The sequence below is a fragment of the Panulirus ornatus genome, chromosome 24 (assembly GCF_036320965.1).
Source record: "Panulirus ornatus isolate Po-2019 chromosome 24, ASM3632096v1, whole genome shotgun sequence".
In the NCBI taxonomy this organism is placed as follows: domain Eukaryota; kingdom Metazoa; phylum Arthropoda; class Malacostraca; order Decapoda; family Palinuridae; genus Panulirus; species Panulirus ornatus.
Genome location: NC_092247.1, coordinates 3,094,083 through 3,114,964, shown reverse-complemented (window position 1 = coordinate 3,114,964; position 20,882 = coordinate 3,094,083). Strand labels below are relative to the sequence as shown.

The window sequence follows — 20,882 nt, the reverse complement described above, 5'->3', positions numbered from 1 at the left end:
CACCCAACGTATCTGCTAATAATAGTCAGTCATCTGCAAAGTATATTTTTGTGAAATATATATTTCCAAACTCTCTCTTTACTTCCATTTCCTGTATAAATTTGTTACCGATTTAAAGTGTGGTGTATCCTTATTTCAGTTAATTCTACTTTTTGTCATTTTAATGAAAAATACAATTTTATGGATCAGTGTTTGGTGAACTGTGTATTTTATTGATATCTGAATTCATACTTCTGTTAACAGAATCTTGTGTATTTTCTGAAGTCAATTATTGTCACTACGAATGACTTCATGTACAGCAAGTTAGCCCAATATATCAATATGATTATAACATTTGTTATATCTCCTGTAAAACCATTTTTTTTTTCTTGATTCTCATATAGTTCTGTGATTATCTGCTTTCCACTACCTCTTTACACGAGCACTTTACTAAACTTTGCTAAAATGTTTTTATACTTCTGGTAATGTTTTGTTCAAGATATTCTCCAAGTATTTTCCATTCTGTATTGTTACTTTGCATTTTGAAATTTTGACTTCAGTCTCTCAGTTCTTCCATTTTTTTCACTTTGAATGTTCTGTTGACATTTTTTGCTCAATTTCATTTCCCCTTCACCTTAAGAGCCATTCATATTTATTTTCTTGTCTTTCCACTAATTTTTTGCTTGGTTATCTTGTGCTATTTTAAGTCCATTAATGTCACTATGAATGTCTGATTCTTTACAGCAAATTATCAATCTAATATATCAGTAGAATAATTTCTATATCTCTATCTTAAGAACACCTGGTAGGCAGCCAATGACCAGAGAGGTATATTACCAGTAATATCCGCCTGGGTATCAGGAGGGTTAGTGATAACCGTATAGCGAGCTAGCATTTCATTTATTGTCAAGTTGCACTCCTCTGACCAAGGTAGCTGTCTTTTCTTTCTGCCTCCCCTACGTGTATACTGCTGGCATGCTGTCTAGAAACATTTAAAATCTCTCTCCCTGTTACATGCAACACTTAACTCACGCAGCTCATTCTTCTTAACTCTAGATTTCCTGTGGTGACTACTCCGTGCTAGCCCTGTCTTTTGGCAAAATGGTGTAAGCAATAGATAGTAGTAGTCAGTAGGAACATTTAGATAGGACTATCAATAAGATAGAAACATTAGGTAGTAGTAGTGGGTAGGAACATTTAGTAGCAGTAGACAGAAGGAGTCATGCGAGGTGCTCATCCTCCTCGAAGGCTCAGACTGGGGTGTCCAAATGTGTGTGGATGAAACTAAGATGAGAAAAAAGGAGCGATAGGTAGTATGTTTGAGGAAAGGAACCTGGATGTTTTGGCTCCAAGTGAAACAAAGCTCAAAGGTAAAGGGGAAGAGTAGGCTGGGAATGTCTTGGGAGTAAATTTTATAGGGTTGACGGAAAAGTCAATTGGGAGGTAAGTTTGAATGGAGAAAAACTGGTGGAGGTGAAGTGTTTTAGAAATCTGGGAGTGGATTTAGCAGCGATTGGAACCATGGAAGCGGAAGTGAGTCAGGGTGGGGGAGTAGGCAAGGTTCTGGGAACGTTGAAGAACGTGTAGAAGGCAAGAACGTTATCTTGGAGAGCAAAAATGGGTATGTTTGAAGGAATGGTGTTTCCAACAATATGGTTGCGAGGCATGGGTGGTTGTGCGGAGGAGGGTGGATGTGTTTGAAACGAAGCTCAAGGGTAAAGGGGAAGAGTGGTTTGGGAATATTTTGGGAGTAAAGTTAGGGGTTGGTGAGAGGACAAGAACAAAGGAGGGAGTAGCACCACTCCTGAAACATGAGTTGTGGGAGTATGTGATAAAGTGCAAGAAAGTAAACTCTAAATTGATATGGGTAAAACTGAAAGTGGATGGAGAGATGGGTGACTATTGGTGTCTATGCACCTGGGCATGAGAAGAAAGATCATGAGAGGCAAGTGTTTTGGGAGCAGCTGAGTGAGTGTGTTAGCAGTTTTGATGCACGAGACCAAGTTATAGTGATGGGTGATTTGAATGCAAAGATGAGTAATGTGGTAGTTGAAGGAATAACTGATGTACATGAGGTGTTCTGTGTTGTAAATGGAAATGGTAAAGAGCTTGTAGATTTTTTTTTTTTTTTTTTTTTTTTTATACTTTGTCGCTGTCTCCCGCGTTTGCGAGGTAGCGCAAGGAAACAGACGAAAGAAATGGCCCAACCCCCCCCCCATACACATGTACATACACACGTCCACACACGCAAATATACATACCTACACAGCTTTCCATGGTTTACCCCAGACGCTTCACATGCCTTGATTCAATCCACTGACAGCACGTCAAACCCTGTATACCACATCGCTCCAATTCACTCTATTCCTTGCCCTCCTTTCACCCTCCTGCATGTTCAGGCCCCGATCACACAAAATCTTTTTCACTCCATCTTTCCACCTCCAATTTGGTCTCCCTCTTCTCCTCGTTCCCTCCACCTCCGACACATATATCCTCTTGGTCAATCTTTCCTCACTCATTCTCTCCATGTGCCCAAACCATTTCAAAACACCCTCTTCTGCTCTCTCAACCACGCTCTTTTTATTTCCACACATCTCTCTTACCCTTACGTTACTTACTCGATCAAACCACCTCACACCACACATTGTCCTCAAACATCTCATTTCCAGCACATCCATCCTCCTGCGCACAACTCTATCCATAGCCCACGCCTCGCAACCATACAACATTGTTGGAACCACTATTCCTTCAAACATACCCATTTTTGCTTGTAGATTTATGAGCTGAAAAAGGACTGGTGATTGGGAATACCTGGTTTAAAAAGAGATATACATAAGTATACGTATGTAAGTAGGAGAGATGGCCAGAGAGCGTTATTGAATAATGTGTTAATTGATAGATACACAAAAGAGATGTTAATGTGCTGAGAAGTACTACTGGAGGGATGTCTGATCATTATCTTGTGGAGGCGAAAGTGAAGATTTGTAGAGGTTTTTGGGGTGAAGAGAGTGGTGAGAATAAGTGAGCTTGGGAAGGAGACTTGTGTGATGAAGTACCAGGAGAGACTGAGAGCAGAATGGAAAAAGGTGAGAGCAAAGGACATAAGGGGAGTGGGGATTGGAATGAGATGTATTTAGGGAAGCAGTGATGGCTTGCACAAAAGATGCTTGTGGCATGAGAAGCGTGGGAGGTGGGCAGATTAGAAAGGGCAGTGAGTGGTGGATGAAGAAGTAAGATTATTAGTGAAAGAGATGAGAGAAGCATTTGGACGAGTTTTGCAGGGAAATAGTGCAAATGACTGGGAGATATATAAAAGAAAGGAGCAGGAGGTCAAGAGGTGAAAAAGAGGGCAAGTGAGAGTTAGGGTGAGAGAGTATCATTAAATTTGAGGGAGAATAAAAAGATGTTTTGGAAGGAGGAAGATAAAGTGTGTAAGAAGAAGAGAACAAATGGGAACATAGGTGAAAGGGGCTAATGGGGAGGTGATAACAAGTAGTGGTGATGTGAAAAGGAGATGGAGTGAGTATTTTGAAGGTTTGTTGAATGTGTTAGATGATAGAGTGGCAGATTTAGGGTGATTTGGTCGAGGTGGTGTGCAAAGTGAGAGGGTTAGGGAGAATGATTTGGTAAACAGAGAAGAGGTAGTAAAAGCTTTGGGAAAGATGAAAGCTGGCAAGGCAGTGGCTTTGGGTGGTATTGCAGAGGAATTTATTAAAAACGGTGTGACTGTGTTCTTGACTGGCTGGTAAGGATATTTAATGTATGTATGACTCATGGTGAGGTGCCTGAGGATTGGCAGAATGCATGCATAGTACCATTGTACAAAGGCAAAGGGGATAAAGGTGAGTTCTCAAATTACAGAGGTATAAGCTTGTTGAGTATTCTTGGGAAATTATATGGGACGGTATTGACTGAGAGGGTGAAGGCATGTACAGAGCATCAAATTGGGAAGAGCAGTGTTTTTCAGAAGTTTTAGAAGGATGTGTGGATCAGGTGCTTGCTTTGAAGAATGTATGTGGAAATACTTAGAAAAGCAAATGGATTTGTATGTAGCATTTATGGATCTGGAGAAGGCATATGATAGAGTTGATAGAGATGCTCTGTGGAAGGTATTAAGAATATATGGTGTGGGAGGCAAGTTGTTAGAAGCAGCGAAAAGTTTTTATCAAGGATGTAAGGAATGTGTACGAGTAGGAAGAGAGGAAAGTGATTGATTCTCATTGATCGTCGTTTATGGCAGGGGTGCGTGGTCTCCATGGTTGTTTAATTTGTTTATGAATGGGGTTGTTAGGGAGGTGAATGCAAGAGTTTCGGAGGGGCAAATATGCAGTCTGTTGTGGATGAGAGAGCTTGGGAAGTGAGTCAGTTGTTGTTCGCTGATGATACAGCGCTGGTGACTGATTCGGGTGAGAAACTGAAGAAGCTGGTGACTGAGTTTGGTAAAGGGTGTGAAAGAAGAAAGCCGAAAATAAATGTGAATAAGAGCAAGGTTATCAGGTTCAGTAGGGTTGAGGGACAAGTCAATTGGGAGGTAAATTTGAATGGAGAAAAACTGGAGGAAGTGAAGTGTTTTAGATATCTGTGAGTGGATTTGGCAGCGGATGGAACCATGGAAGTGGAAGTGAGTCACAGGGTGGGGGTGGGGGCGAAAGTTCCGGGAGTGTTGAAAAATGTGTGGAAGGTAAGAACATTATCTCGGAATGCAAAACTGGGTATGTTTGAAGGAATAGTGGTTCCAAGAATGTTATATGGTTGCGAGGTGTGGGCTATAGATAAAGTTGTGCGCAGGAGGGTGGATGTGCTGGAAATGAGAAGTTTGAGGACAATATGTGGTGTGAGGTAGTTTGATCGAGTAAATAATAATAGGGTAAGAGAGATGTGTAGTAACAGAAAGAGTATGGTTGAGAGAGAAGAGGGTGTGTTGAAATGGTTTGGTCATATGGAGAGAAAGAGTGAGGAAAGATTGACAAAGAGGATACATGTGTCAGAGGTGGAGGGAACGAGGAGAAGTGAGAAACCAAATTGGAAGTGGAAAGATGAAGTGAAAAAGATTTTGAGTGATCGGGGCCTGAACATGCAAGAGGGTGAAAGGGGGTGCAAGGAATATCGTGAATTGGAACAATGTGGTATACCGGGGTGGATGTGCTGTAAATGGATTGAACCAGGGCATGTGAAGTGTGTGGGAAAAACCATGGAAAGTTCTGTGGGGCCTGGATGTGGAAAGGGAGCTGTGGTTACGGTGTATTATACATGACAGCTAGAGACTAGGGTGTAAACGAATGTGGCCTTTGTTGTCTTCTCCTACCGCTACCTTGCACACATGCTGGGGGAGGGGGTTGTCATTTCATGTGTGGCGGGATGGCGACAGGAATGAATAAAGGCAGTAAGTATGAATTTTGTCATGTGTATATATGTATATATTTGTGTATGTATATGTATGTATACATTGAAATGTATAGGTATGTATATATGTGGACATCTATGTATATACATGTGTATGTGGGTGGGTTGAGCCATTCTTCTGTTTGTTTCCTTGCGCTAGCTTGCTAATGTGGGAGACAGCGACAAAGCATTATCACATGACAGCTATAGACTGAGTGTGAACAAATGTGGCCTTTGTTGTCTTTCCCTAGCGCTACCTCGCGCACAAGAGGGGGGAGGGGGTTGTTATTTAATGTGTGGCGGGGAGACGATTTGAATGAATAAAGGCAGACAGTATGAATTATGTACATGTGTATATATGTATATGTCTGTGTGTTGGAAAGGATCACAATTTTGCGCATGATCAAGATATTCCTATGAGTCCACAGGGAACATGAAACACGAAAAGTTCCCAAGTGCACTTTCGTGTAATAATCACATCATCAGGGGAGACACAAGAGAGAAATATAACAGTCAGTTGATATACATCAAAGAGACAAAGCTAGGATGCCATAGGAATGTCTGTGTGTGTATATATATGTATACGTTGAGATGTGTAGGTATGTATATGTGCGTGTGTGGACGTGTATGCATATACATGTGTATTTGGGTGGGTTGAGCCATTCTTTCATCCGTTTCCTTGCGCTACCTCGCTAACGCGGGAGACAGTGACAGAGCAAAATAAATAAATAAATATTTTTACATATATAATTGCTGTTTCCCACGTCAGCAAGGTAGCACCAGAAAATAGATGAAGAATGGCCCACTTCTCACATACACATAAACTCTACCTGATTCATGTTACATTACAAGCAAGGGTGTATCATCATCAGTTGATACAAAGTGGTATAATCTTGTCAATTAACTCACTTCAAAGGAGTCCTCCTGTCCCTGCTACTGTGTAGTGCAGCATTAAGCTACATGATCCTCTATAAAAAGAGTCCTAGGGTAACACTACGATCCCTTCAGAATACTCACACTCCAGTCCAAGCAATCCACCATTTCCCACATTAGTGAGGTAGTGTAAAGAACAGGTGACTGAGCCTTAGAGGGAATAATCCTCACTTGGCCCCCTTCTGTCCTTCTTATGGAAAAGTAAAACCAGGAGTGGAGGATTTCCAGCCCCCGAACTCCCACCCCTTTTATTTGCCTTCAACGACATGCAGGGAATACTTTTCATGGACATATGCTATTTCTTACATATATGGGAAAGGATTAAGACAAGTAAAATGCATTATTATTTTACTATTAAACATATATTTGGTGTTAGTAGGACTAGAAGTCTTCATCAGCTAAGCTTGTCATTAACCTAGCCTAATGAGGAGGGAGTATCAACCCCCCTTAATAAGAAACAAAAGCCTTTACTTTAAACACTATGGAAAAATGCATATGCTGTACATTTCAGCTGTTGTGATTATTTGTAAATAATCTGGAAGGTATAGGAGAGAGCATTAAGTCCCCAAATACACAAAATGGAGATTTATCTTCCACATTTTCCCTATAACAAATACTGTATAAAGAAAACTGCTTATATATTGTCATATTGCCAAGACATATCACTCCTTGCTAATTCCTGCATTTATAAAGCCACCAGTTTAAAAATATCCATGATGCAGGACACATGAAATCTAAATACAGTCATCCTGAAGATATGTTCATTTAATTTTTCATATTATCATTATTTTCATAAACTTAAAACCTACAAATACTTGGCGATAATTAGTTACGCTCAATGTGGAAGGGTGTATGGAAAATGGCAACAATGGCTTGTAAAAGGCACTGAAAAAATGCTGACACTAAGGTCAGGAAGTGCATACCACATCAATATCTTCATTACCTAGTTAAGTCTTGGCCAGTTGCCTGAGTGACTGAGTATACATGCAGGCTGTCAGGGCCTGTGGGTGTGGGTACTGGGAGGTGCACACATAACTTGTATCACTCCATCAGGGAAATATATGTATATATACATATACATATATATATTCCAGGTATATATCAGTTCACCAACTCTAGGACATACATACTTAAATACATAAGAATTCTTTTCTGATTAAACAGTGAATCCCTATACTAGGTGATAGTATATATATTTTTCCCTTTATAACAGTACAACACCACTTTTATTTAATCAAATTTAAAAGAAAGAAGTTACTATGGATAACAATATTAGCAACTGCAATGTTAATCCAAATGTGCAAGAATTATGCGACCTCTTCCCTGATGACAGGACTGACAATACCATACACTGCCACAGTCACACTACTGATAGTAAAAACATCATAAAAATATTTCTTTGGATTATCTCTCTACTCTTCTGAAAATTACTCAGTTCATATGAAGTTCATATTCCCATATTCCACTGATTAATCTTGGATTCCTAATTGCTAAGAGATCATGCTTGTTCTCTGAAACTCTTCATTACAACTCTAAATCAATTATCCAATACCTGACAGTTCTATACGCAAAGCTTATCTCATTCCTTCGCACTATGACCTTTGCAGCCATTTGCGATTCCCAAAAAGCAATTCTGCAATCTTAAACGACATATATAAGCACATATAAGCTTGATATCCATGTGTGATCAAAATCAGAGTCACATACTTTTTTCATACAGACTTTTAAATTACCTGAAGACTGACAAACGATATTATCACATTATAGTTAATACATATGGTTCTGAGGGAAGAAGCACTGCATGTTACATCATCTATCAATTGGTTAGCGTCAGTGTGAGATCAATAGGTAAGAGTGGTTGCTCAATACACATACAAAATATAAAGATCAGAATATAACCAGTCTCTCTAAGCTTACTTAGAAGACAGTCATAGTTTCCTTCCCTCAAAATGTTTTTCTTTAATCAAATGAATAATCATAAAAATATCAGCTGATTTTTCAAAAGAAATTCATGAATAACTATAGCTACCTATGAGCATCCACTGTGTTTTATTTGTGAAGAAAATGTTAATTCCATTTTCATCACATCACAAATCACTTATCACAAGGCTAAGTCAGCACAGCTCTGTGAAAACTAGTTAGGAATAATCATACTGTTAGCATGTCAGTTCTTTCTTGTGGGTTAGTTGTAGTTTAAAGTTACCAAAAAGCTATTAACTAAGTTAGTTACTCCACTGAATTAATGCTAAACAAATACTGTATAAAGGAACAAAAAGTCAAGAACACATGCAATACTGCAATACTGGGCAGAAATGTCTTATTCAAACAAAACAGCATTCAATCTGTTTTCCTAAGTAAAGACTTACTGTGTGAGAAAAATAACCATACTCAAGTGAAGATAAAGTTTACATATAATAACCTTGTTATACAGTTGGAATTCCATGTTCATTTTTGTAATGTTTTTGGCACAAACAATTTACATAATTAACCAAACTGACTCTGGTGTGAAAAAATCCAAAATTTCTAGCAACAATACTTTGTTCATAAATATTATCATTTTTCTGGGGTACGGATACAATACTTCCAGTAATATGCAATGAAAACATAATTGATTAATAAAGCATATTTGTTTAAAAATCTCTACTTCTCAACACAATGAAACTGGGTACGACAGATTTGAAAAAAGTTACAAAATTGAAGATTAAATTTTCAGTAACAAAATTGGAAATCCTTCCTCTGTTTACATAGTTCTCAGTACCAAATTGGAAATTCTTACATTTTCATATCACTCAGTAATAGTCTGTCAGTTAATCATTCAACTATTACTAGTTTCTGTTTGTTCTTACAATATTTCAGATGCTCCAGATCCCTTCTTTTCATTTGCAAAACTTCAAATGACAGGAAAAGAGTGCACATTTTACCTCACCAATCCTTATTCAATTTATGCTATGTGATAAGCCTTATATGTAAATCCATAAAGGATACTTACTATGAAACAACTTCACATTAAGAGTTCGTACATTTGAAAAATAATCTAACTGATTATTAGGAAAAAACAGGAGAGCTATCCAATATGCCCAGGATTTGATCAGCAGCCTAGAATGTATATCTAGCACTTATGCTAAATACAACTACTTGTAAAAAGTATATGTCATGCCCATTATCTTACTCTTTTGTCCTGTAGATGTACATCAGAAAGCCTCACTTTGGGAAAATGTCATCACAAAATTGAAGACAGAAAGACAGGCACTCATACATTCATACATACACACAAAACATATAAAATATATAAATAAAGAGCTAAGCAATAAATGAGTTGGAAACGATGTGATGAAATACTTCTATAGTAGCAGAATGGATGATGAATGAAACAGCTAAAGCTAAGCAATAAATGAGTTAGAAAAGGTACAGTGAAATACTTTTAACATCAGAGCTGTAAATGAGTTGAACAAACTATGTAAGGAAAGAGTGAATGCAGAGGCTTTAAAAAAATGTAACATGGTAAAGAAAATCTGAAATACCACCAATAAGAGAAGAATTCTCTTCCTAAAATGCTGAAGACAGTGATCACATACACTCCTGATTAAATGAAGCCAGACATAATAAGCAGAATTAAAGACTAATTTCATTAAAGAAACTGAGCTGTTTGCAATTTCCTGAGGATATACAATAACAAGGAAAGAGGAAATTGACAGAGGGGGAAATGGACTATCCCTTTTGATGAAAGAAAGTACCAAACTCCAGGAGATAATGGTAAACAATGGAGCTTTTAGAAGATAATAAATAACGAGAAGGAAAAAAAACGAAAAGTCTGCCTTATCACCCTAATAACCCAAGAAAACAGATTGGATAAACTTATATCCATGCAGGAATACAAACACTTGGAGATTAAAGTTTGTAAAACATTTTAAAGAAAACTCTTTTCATCAGTTTGTCCCAAATCACAAGGTTCACCTGGAAATGATGTGCCATCACTGCTCAATCAAGTCTTGATGTCTTATGTAAAAACTTTATATGTGGAGCTCATTACAAGAAAAGCAATCACAGTGCATAAATTGAAATACACAATGAAGCAAGAAGTGTCTTATGATAAGGAGCACACACTAACTACAAAAAAGCTATAAGAACTTATTTTAAGGAAAATATTGAGAAGCTGAAAACCAACTAGAGCTGTCCTCTACCAGTGGCACTGGAGTTCACCAGTATGGAGACTTTTGCCATGGCTACCCCCAAGGGAGTTCCTAGATGGAAAAGGAATCAGAGATAGACAGATGAAAACTAAACACTGGGGAATGAACTGTGGTGTAATGGATTTATGAAATCTATACTGAAAGTATAGAAAGAAGGGTACAAACAAAACAGAGTTGAGTAGAGGACAAAATAAAGAAGTAATGACTTAGAACCTAAGTGTTCTGTTACGTGGAATTATATATATAAAGGAATTTGCTACAGCAGTGTTACAATAGGGTTTTGAAGCATAATTAATCCCCGCTACTGAATGGTATACAGTTATCATACTTTTTATGCATACCATGAAACACACCAAGTAAATGTACAGAAGCATAAACAAAAATCACACCTTTATTTCAATGCTAGCAGAAACACCCACATAAAATATGATCTACATTAGAGCTTTGAGAACCAACTAACGTTTTGTGTTTAGCCATTCCCTTGAGAGTCACTTTCAGCATAAACTTCAATTTCTTTTTCTTTCTCTGACTTTAAATCATAGACCATTTTTGGTCCAACACCATACTTTTCCCTGAGTTTCATAATACTCTGCAATCTATTTTTTCAGTAATTCTACTTTCTGCTTGGTAGACAGCACTTTCCTTTTTCTCTAACCTGTTCCAATTGATTTTTCAACACTTTTTTTTTTGGAAAAAGACATCTTTGAGAAGTGGGTACCACCAATGCCAACACTTTCCCCAGAATTTGTGTCAGTGTTAGTACTTACTGGCCTCTAAACACTTTCTGATGCTATCCTCCTCACAATTACAAGTACCCAAATGAAGTGTTGAATTACACTTAAGACCTGTCATGACTTGACAAATAAATTGAAGTGTATGCAAAAAGTGGCTTTGACACATAAAGACTGACCAAACAAAGCAGTGTCTATCAATTAACTAGTCAGGTAAACTGGGGCACATTGGCTACTTAGCACTGTTGCTTGTAGTGGGGATCATGAAAATACAGTATGCCACCTTTGGATGGTGAACAAATTTATGTATATTGGAACATGGATGGGAGCCAAAGTTTTTCTGTAAGATGGGTGTCTTTGTTACCAAGAATTCCAGTAAAATAATTTCCGACTGTATAAACAAGTAAGGGGTGCAAAGACACACTGTAAAAGTGATATAGCAGACACACAGGCCAGGCTTCAGGCGAAAGGTAAAAGAGGGGACTGAATTATCACATTAAGGTAAAATGGGGAAAGAATAAGTACAAAAGAAATATCACATTGGTCAAGCAAAAGACAGATTAATTATTCAACAACTTTAAGGACACAAATCAATATAAAGAACCAAAAATATATATGAAATAACTCGCACAGAAATAATTTCACACTGCTTTATGTGATGTATGACGTAAATATGTAGGCTTCATTTGATGTGTTACATAAGTAAACTAGACTATGTATGTGTTACATTCAATGGTGATGAGCATATTCACTCCCTAAGATTCAGAACTTCCAATACCACAGAACTGGGTGAGAGAAAGATACCTAGAAAAATGCTGACACAAATCCCTACAGTATGAAGAAACTAAATGAACAGTACCTGTTTATGTCTCATGAATCAGATGTCGCTTCATCATTGGTACTTAGGTAGTGTGTTGAGGCCCTACACAAACTATGGGGGATGTTGTTTAAAGACTAGAGTCACCAACTGTTAAGCAAAGTTCTTTTGCTTCATCTACTGACAGGAAAAGCATTTGTGTATGCATTAAAAGGCACAATTGCCTCTCCCTCCTAAGCAAGAAAAAAAATTAAGAAAAAGTTTAGGACATCTTGACAGAAAATCTCATGGTAAAAGATAACATGGATTCAGAAAAAGGAAATTGTATATGATGAAGTACCTAAACTGTGAGAGAGTAAGCAAAATCTCAGGAAAAAAAATGACTGGGTTGACTTTATATTCATGGACTGCCAGTAGACCTTTGATACTGACCCCCATGGATGAGTGATAAGGAAAAGCTAGATTTCAAAGCTGGTATCAGAAAAGGGTTCCATGGATGAACTGATACTGTAAAAAAGCAAAGAAAACAGGGAAGTCTTTATGGGCTATGCTAAGAATATAAATAATTTCAAACAGCAAAAGACCACTGAGTCCTTACAAGGTTCTTTGTATTATGGAACACATCAGTAACTAATAGATTCGTGTGGTAAAAGTTGAAAGACACAGATGGCTCAAAAGAAAAAAATTTTACATTTTTCATTAAATAAAAAGATGCAAATAATGGTGCTACTTTCAACTACTCTAACTGATAAATCATTATATATATAAACAATCCTGTTAAAGAGAATTACTTTGCTTCATTTGAAGTAAATGTCTACCATCATGTCTGTATTCATTACGAGAGAAATCAGATGAATTTATCCTTGAGGAACTTGTCACAGAAACAATCAAAGCCTTTGACAATCTTTAATACCTGTATTAGATCATCTTTTAGTCTTCTCTTTTCTAAACTAAATATATTTAAGTAATTCTGTCGACTCTTACAGCATTTGTTTTTTGGTCCAAGCGTCATCTTAAAAGTCATTTTTCAAGAAGGGTGACCAGAATTGAACATAAAATCTAAGGCTGGGATGCCTATGAATCCAAGAATTTTGTTCACTCCTTTAACTACTTCTTGGAGGTATGTTTCATTCAAGTCTTTATGACCTGGGACTATTGAAACCAAGTCTTTTTGCTCATTTACATTTTGTACCTCATCGAAACTCATACTGAAGCTTGCCTACTCATCTTTACTGCTGTGTAAAATTTTGCACTAATAATATCAAAATTCATTTGCTCCATCTAAGCCTAATCCATCAATTTGTCTAGGTCAGCTTAAAGCTAAAGATGCTAAATTTCTTCTGTAGATTTATTTCTCATTTTGGCATAGTCTGTGAAGTTTACTGTCCTACAATCCAGACAATTATCAATTGGGTCCCAATATTGTTCCCTGTGGCAAAACACTTCTCGCATGTAGCCATTCTGAGGCCTGACTATCAATCGCTATTCTTTGTTTATGGCTTGTCAACTGACTTCGTATCTGCCAAATTACAACTCAATTGTAACGTGACTTAACCTTTACTAGGAAACTCTGATGTGGAACTTCATCAAATGTTTCCTGAAAATCTAAACAGATATCAACTGCTTTACTGTCATCATAAATGTTGATCATATCATGAAAGAGTCCAAGCAGATTTTTTTTTTTTTTTTTTTTGTGATTTCAACAACAATTGGTGTACATTTAGGCTCAGTGTTAGGATACTTAACATTTCTGGTGTAAATGATCTGCCTGATGAAGTTAATTCATAAACAAATACATTTCCTTATAACAGAATCATAATTACATATAGACTAATACTGAGTTTAATATGTTGCAGAGACCTACACAAAATGCAGCATGGATGAAAATATTTCTCATGAAAGTTAATTCTCGCAAATCTACTGAAGATGGGAAAAGATGAAAACAGAGCCATCTGTGACTGTCATATCAATGGAAGTAAGTTACAAGTTTGAATTCACAAAAGGAAACATAATGCTGATACTATGCCAAAATTATCAATAGAGAATCATTTGAATAAAATCATGATAAGCAAATTGACTTTCTGTCAGTGCTAGTATTGTCTTCAGTTGAACTGGGCAGTAAGATATTTAGGATATATAAAAGGCTTGCTCAACCTCATGCATTTACAGACTCCACTTGCATCATCTTTCACTGCTGGTGTAAAGTCATCTTCAGCGAGGTCATATCATCATTATTTGGACAAAAAAGGGGTACAACCTGGTCAAGAAACTTGTCACTCTAAGGAAGTCACTGTTACTGGATGTAAAGCATCCTCGAAGCTGCAGGAGCCATAAACGATACTGTGGGATTATATAATTAAAAGAAAAACTAAGTCCAAGCTGGAGTATGCTGTTTCGTCACTTTAGAAAACAAAAAGGTTAAATGAAGTCTAAGCAACAAAACAAGGATGGTGGCAGAACTGACAAAATTGAGTTTTGTATAGAGGATGGAAATTCATATCCTGCTTACAATGCAAGAAAGGATGATAAATGGGGAAAGAATAATTACCTTTATTTTTTTACCATCAGAGGAGACTCCACATCAGGGACAAAAAAAGTGTCAGCAGATGGAACAAATAAAACAAGCTAAGCAAAGGTGAAGCAATCAAAGATGGCATATAAAAATTCATGTGAACATCAAAATGTGAGGTTTGGAGATTGAGTCTTTAAGTGTACAGCACCCTCTCCACAAGCAAAAGCAGAAAATCAGACACACAAATGCACAAGTCCACAAATATCTTTTCAAGAATATGATTACATATCAAGTGAAAATAATACATACACAATCAGAATAATGTAAGGGAAGAAATTATACTTTGTTGACAAGAGCAAATAAATCTTGATGATGGGAAAAAAAATGTGATGAAGTTTTTAAAGTGTTTAGAAGGATTCTAGTACCAGCATTCCATCAAGCACATAGTGTCAGAGTAGCTGAATCACCATCAATATCTGCCACAAATTTTACAAATAGCTAACAAAAAGGACACATCAGCAATGATGTCCTACTTGGGAGGAGCGCTTACATAGCACTTGATTCTAACATGTCATCTATCGAGATATAATACTGGAATCAGAGAGGAACTAAATCCTGAGATACAGGGATATAAAGTTGAACATCTTTTAGAATATAAAGTGTTATATGGAATTCCATAATGAAGAATAAGGTTAAAGTTAAAACATGTTCTGTGGTCTATAATGAGGGAATCAGAAGATGGGTACCAATGCTAGGTAACAAAGAAGGTCAGAGACAAGAGAGATGTGTCTGAAGTGATGTCAACTCCTAAGGAAAACCAAGACACATCTTGAACATGTAGCTGGCACAACAGCCAAGTGCATGAGAGGAGGAAATGAGTACAGTACAGTAAAGAAGCAGACAAATCATATAACTAAAAGATTCAAAAGGAAGCACTAATGAAACAAAAGAGCTAAGAGCAAATTCCTGAGGCATACTGGCAGTGTATAGGACATATACCTCCAATATCAACAGTGTGCAATGAAGAGAGACCATGGAAAGAAATGAGTTGATATTATGGCACAGAAGGATCTTGATCCATATATAAGCTTATGGCTATGAAGAACTATGTTGAAATATTCAATAAGCCACTGCATTCATTGTTGTGGAGCTCAAAGAAAGGAACATTAATGCCAAGGTACTAAAGAAAAATGTAATGTCTGTTTTTATGAAAGGAGATTGGGAGAACAATAAATAAGAAGCCAGCATTGCTGAGAAGTATGGTCTCGAAAATGCTGCTAAAGATTGAGAAAAAACAGTTCAAATTTTGCTAAGGATAAACTTGCTAAATGAGAGGCAACATGTGTTCAGAGGGAGGAGGATACATATAATAAATCTTCCAGACTTCTATGAGAGAGTGGGTTGTATCCTCAAAACAAGATAAGGGTTAGTGAACTATGTGTTCTTGAATTCTAGAAGAAAAATGACACTGTTGTGGGAGATTGGGGGAAAGAGTTCAAGCTGGCATACCAAAAATTCCAACTCAGCTGAAAATTACCCACGTGAAGGGGAATAAAGTGCACATCAGAGATGCATTATGATTTGGGTCGGTAAGCAATGATATCCAAATAGGCTCTATCTTGGGGATGCTGTTATATCTGGTTTATGAAAAGGATTCACCAGAGGACTTTCATTGTACTTGATATTTTGTAATGGATTCTACAATTATGAAAAATAAGGAGTGTCAAGGATTCCATTATATCAAGTATATTATATAAAACCTAAACATGCTTCAATTTTGGTAAGATACATGGTTGATGGAGGTCAACCTAGCCATCTGCAGAGTAATGGAGATGGAACACCATGAAATGAGGCAAAGTGACAACTATCATCTTGCATGAGACAAACTAAAAGAATCTATATGTGAAAGGGAAAACACATGAGAATTGTTTAATAGGTAAATCATTCACAAGTCAATATCAAATCTGCCTGTAAGTAAATGTTCATAAAAGTGTTCAGAGTATAAATTAGATCCAAGTTTGAGTCTGCATCACTACTTTGGTCAATCCACTTGAGAAGATGTACAGATAGGTTAAAGAAGATCCACCAATAGGCAATCCAAGTTATACTTGATATAACAGAGAAGATACAGGGAGGGTATTGCAGCCACATAAATACCCACATCAGAAAAGAGAAAGGAGAGGAAATCATGAATACAACCTTCAAGTTTCTAAAATAATTTGATATTATTCAACTTTCTAAAATTACCAGGAACAGGTCAACCAGAGGACAAAAGAAACTAAACCTGAAAACCAAGACTGAAAAGATGTGAAAAACACTACTACAGTAACAGAGATGAGGCTAAATGGAACAACCCAAGTGGGAAAACAGTGAATGCTGAGAGTGTAAAGAACTTTATGCCACATGATAATGCATAAACATAAATGGTGTTCCGTGATTGTAAAAACTCTCTCCACTGTAGTGGAAAAAAATTATAATCAAACATAAAACATACCCACTCATATAAACGCTCACCAATGTAAACGCAAACATACACACAAAGAAAAAAGTAATTACACAACAACACACAAGACACATACATCCACCTTCACACAAACAAGCAAACGCGCACATACAAATACATATCATATTCATACACAGTGGAGAAAGGTAGTCCTAAAAAAGCTAAAATGGAAAACAAATTCCAGTCAAAGATATGTAATACATGTCCAGACTAAACAATGAAACGTATCCTATTCTGCGAATAGGATTCGACTGAAAGAAATGTAAATAAAATACTTTCCGAAAAACTGGAATCACCGTAGGATATGATTAACAGAACTGAAAAATACAAAACAAGGAACACAGGTTAGTCATCACTTAATAACTAATGTGATATGTCATAAATTAACAATATTATTCAACCCACATCCTATATCTTTAGCTTGTCTTTTAATTCAGCATTAGGTCCAAGAGCACCTCACCTATTATTAGTGTTGACTAATCACCTTAAGATTAGTCATTACTACTCTGATTTGGTGTTAAATGCAGGATTTACTATGCAAAAGTTCAAAAATTTCTTCTAAATAAACTAAGGACAAATGTTGCAACACGATCAAATTTCAGACAGTCAGTTAAAGTACAATTGAGACTTTCAAGTCTCAATAACACAGCTACTTTGTCAAACATTTACATAATCAAAATGTGACACATTTAAGTTCATTGTGCTCTCAAGTGAATTCAATTAATTCAAGCATCTGTTACATGTTATTTGCATTATTCTAGCATATATACAATGCATTTTAACTGGTTAAGTCTATTTGATTGAAACACTAGATTTTAATAAAGTTTTAGGTGAATATGTTACCAAGAATCTACTAGTTATTATAATAGGATTACCAAGTCTATAACTAAAAAATACTAAAACTAATGGAATAAATAGTTACAGGCTGTAATAAATACCACTCCCACACAGGAACACTAAATCAGGACACTGGATCAGAACTCTTTGTACATCCAACTAAAACAGATGAAACAGATATCATCCGTGCCCACCTGGAAATATATTGCAACATAGTTTAAAATGTTTCCATATCATTACATACAGCTCCTATGGAATGAGAAGTTGAGCAAGCATTGCACTTGTTACACTAATCCACTCTTGTTTTCCATGTAAAGACATAAATCTTGTATTAAAATGTTACCAACTTTTCACATTATACCTCTTAAAAACATGAGTTAGCAAAATTTTCTTTGTATATGCCTCTGAATTACACTTAAGAGAAAATGACATACAGCTTTTCTAAATCTTAATCACTTCAAACAATATGAATTTCAATTAAATGCAAAATGTTCTAAGTATGATTTATCAATTACTTTACAAAAAGTCTGAACATAATGGTGCAAAAATTTTAATGCCTGAAAAACACCTCACGTGCGAGCAACTCTTAGTACAAGATTAGCCCATGGAATATAAGTGTAACATACTGTTAATTAGTAACAGCCCATCAATATTTTTGACTGCTGCATTGTATATTAAGTTTATAAGTAAAACATGCCATTCGATTTTTGTACAATAGATAGCGCCAAAAGTGGTTGAAGTATTAGTGGAAAAAATACATATTCTTATACCACTCTTTAGTTCTCGTCACAAATAACAAAATCATGAGTTCTACACAGGCAACATCAGGTGGTTAACATTATATCATTTACCTGAATTATATTAAATGCTCACTTCTAAATATTTACCATGAGTGATATAGTCTAATTTTTGCTAACAGGAATGAGTAACTGGAATTGGAGAAACAAATATACATATATTAAGAAAGCACAAAATGAGCCATCAAAGTAAGAGCTTAGAACACTATCCCTTCGACTAGATATATATAAATATATATTTCACCCAAGGCCCAAGAACATAACCAAATGTTTGAATAGCTACACCCTGATTCCTAATTAGCCAAAAATCTAGACAGTTCCAAACAGTTCTCAAATTTTAACAGTCACTTAAGAACTAGTAACCAGATATGTTTTACTTTGACAAAAAATTACTAAGAAATAACCACCTTATGATGCCCATTCAAGAGTGTTAGGCACCCTGCCCCCATCATACCCCTACCCATGCAACTGTCAAAAGTAGCTAAGTACAGAAACACAAGTCAAGTGTCTGGAGTTGACTTAAAGATTACAATATCTGTATTCACTTCTTTTCAGCATATGATCAACTAAATGGCAATTACCGATAAAAAGTTTTAATTTTCTCTATAATAACCTCTTACAAGCTGTTATATAAATCAAATCAACATTTTCTGTTTTTCTCAATATCTAACTGCATATATTTGCTGTTTTTGCACTCAAAAACGAACAAATCTTATACATGTACTCTTATTTGTATCATTATTTGGCTCACTCAGTTTTAGTAAGAAACTATTTTTTTTTCCCAGTTCACTTGTTTTCAGACAGTAAATTACATAATTAACAGCAGACTCCCAATCTCAGAATACTGGAGGATGGTACCTAGGGAACAGTTTAACCTGACCACATTTACAAAGTCATATGTCCTGCATACAGGTACTCATTCACACTAAAAAATAAGTCATAAAGGAGAAAGCAAATACTGGTCAGTTTTGCACTGTCAAGAAAATTAGTTTTCGTTAATCCAAATTCTTAGCAACACGATATTAAATAATGAGAAAAAAATCTATCATGTATAGGCTTAAATGTACCATGTATGCATTGGAACTGTGGTGCTTCTTTACAACAGTGACCTGACCTGACACACTGCTTTATACCAAATGCTAAAATTCCTGAACAAAAGAAAAGGCCATCCTGCTGATTTCATATATAATATGTCCATGCTTTAGCTGCTCATGAAAACACTCGCTGTACACAGTCAAGAAACTACAGTACTTATGAAAGACTGATCCTATAGTCTTCCTTCGCTAAGGAAAAGCAAGTGTTCATATGAGAGTTAAAATAATTCCAATAATCCTCCAATATACAGAAGTTTGGGTGTCTACAATGGATGTGTGACTAGCATGGGCGGACGTTAGCGCTCTGGAGGTCTCTCAGTGAGACACGGTCGTCTCTTTTCTCGACAAAGTTTCTTGTGAACAGGCCAATCCTTCTGTTGACAATAAGTACCACAATATCTTGCTTCCTATTCAAAAGAAAAAAGGTAATTTAGTGTTATCTGTAGAAAGATTATCCACTCATCTTTTTTTTGATAATCAATATATTGTCATTATATCATTATTATACATATATACATATAATCAATCACCTTTTCTTCTTTTTGTAGTGTAAGACACAGATGAAAAGCAACCTTATTTAAATATACCACTATCTAGTTGCTATGTATACTTTTTTATAACAAGAATCTACTATCCACAGCCAAACCTGAGAAATTACTCTATGGTATATCTTTACTCCATCATATGCCTTGGTGTAGCCCATTACTGGCACAACATCTCTAATTACAAGGCAATTTCAGTTCTTTCTATCCAATGCATGTTTCTCACCCTTCTGAATGTACAGGCTCCAAAACCTCCTTTCACCCTCAAATGGCAGGTTATTTTTTATTTGAATTTCACAATGGACAAAAAGAATATGGTCATCAAATTTTCTGTTTCCCATTACAAATGAAAGAAATACATGTAATGGTAGAGGATATGTACAATAAAGTGAACTAACATGGACTAGTGGACATAGGAAGGAAGGAGTCAAATTAGGGTTTGGGAGAGAGCCCCTGACCCAAATTCAGTGATGACTCATCAGTATTCATAAAAGAAATGCATGTAAAAGTAAAGAATAGACAGAACAAGTGAGCTAACTTAAATGGTCATGAGATAGTCCTAAAG

General features: G+C 36.2%; 1 protein-coding gene across 1 annotated transcript in view; it reads right to left on the bottom strand.

The window, feature by feature from the left end:
* Positions 1–6,634: 6,634 nt before the first annotated feature.
* Positions 6,635–20,882, bottom strand: part of LOC139757017 (zinc finger MYND domain-containing protein 19-like) — a 131,725-nt gene continuing 117,477 nt past the window's right edge. Inside the window, exon 5 of the mRNA XM_071676980.1 lies at positions 6,635–20,182. Coding sequence (XP_071533081.1) covers positions 20,072–20,182 — 111 coding nt within the window. The 3' untranslated portion in view covers positions 6,635–20,071. The remainder of the gene's footprint in view (positions 20,183–20,882) is intronic.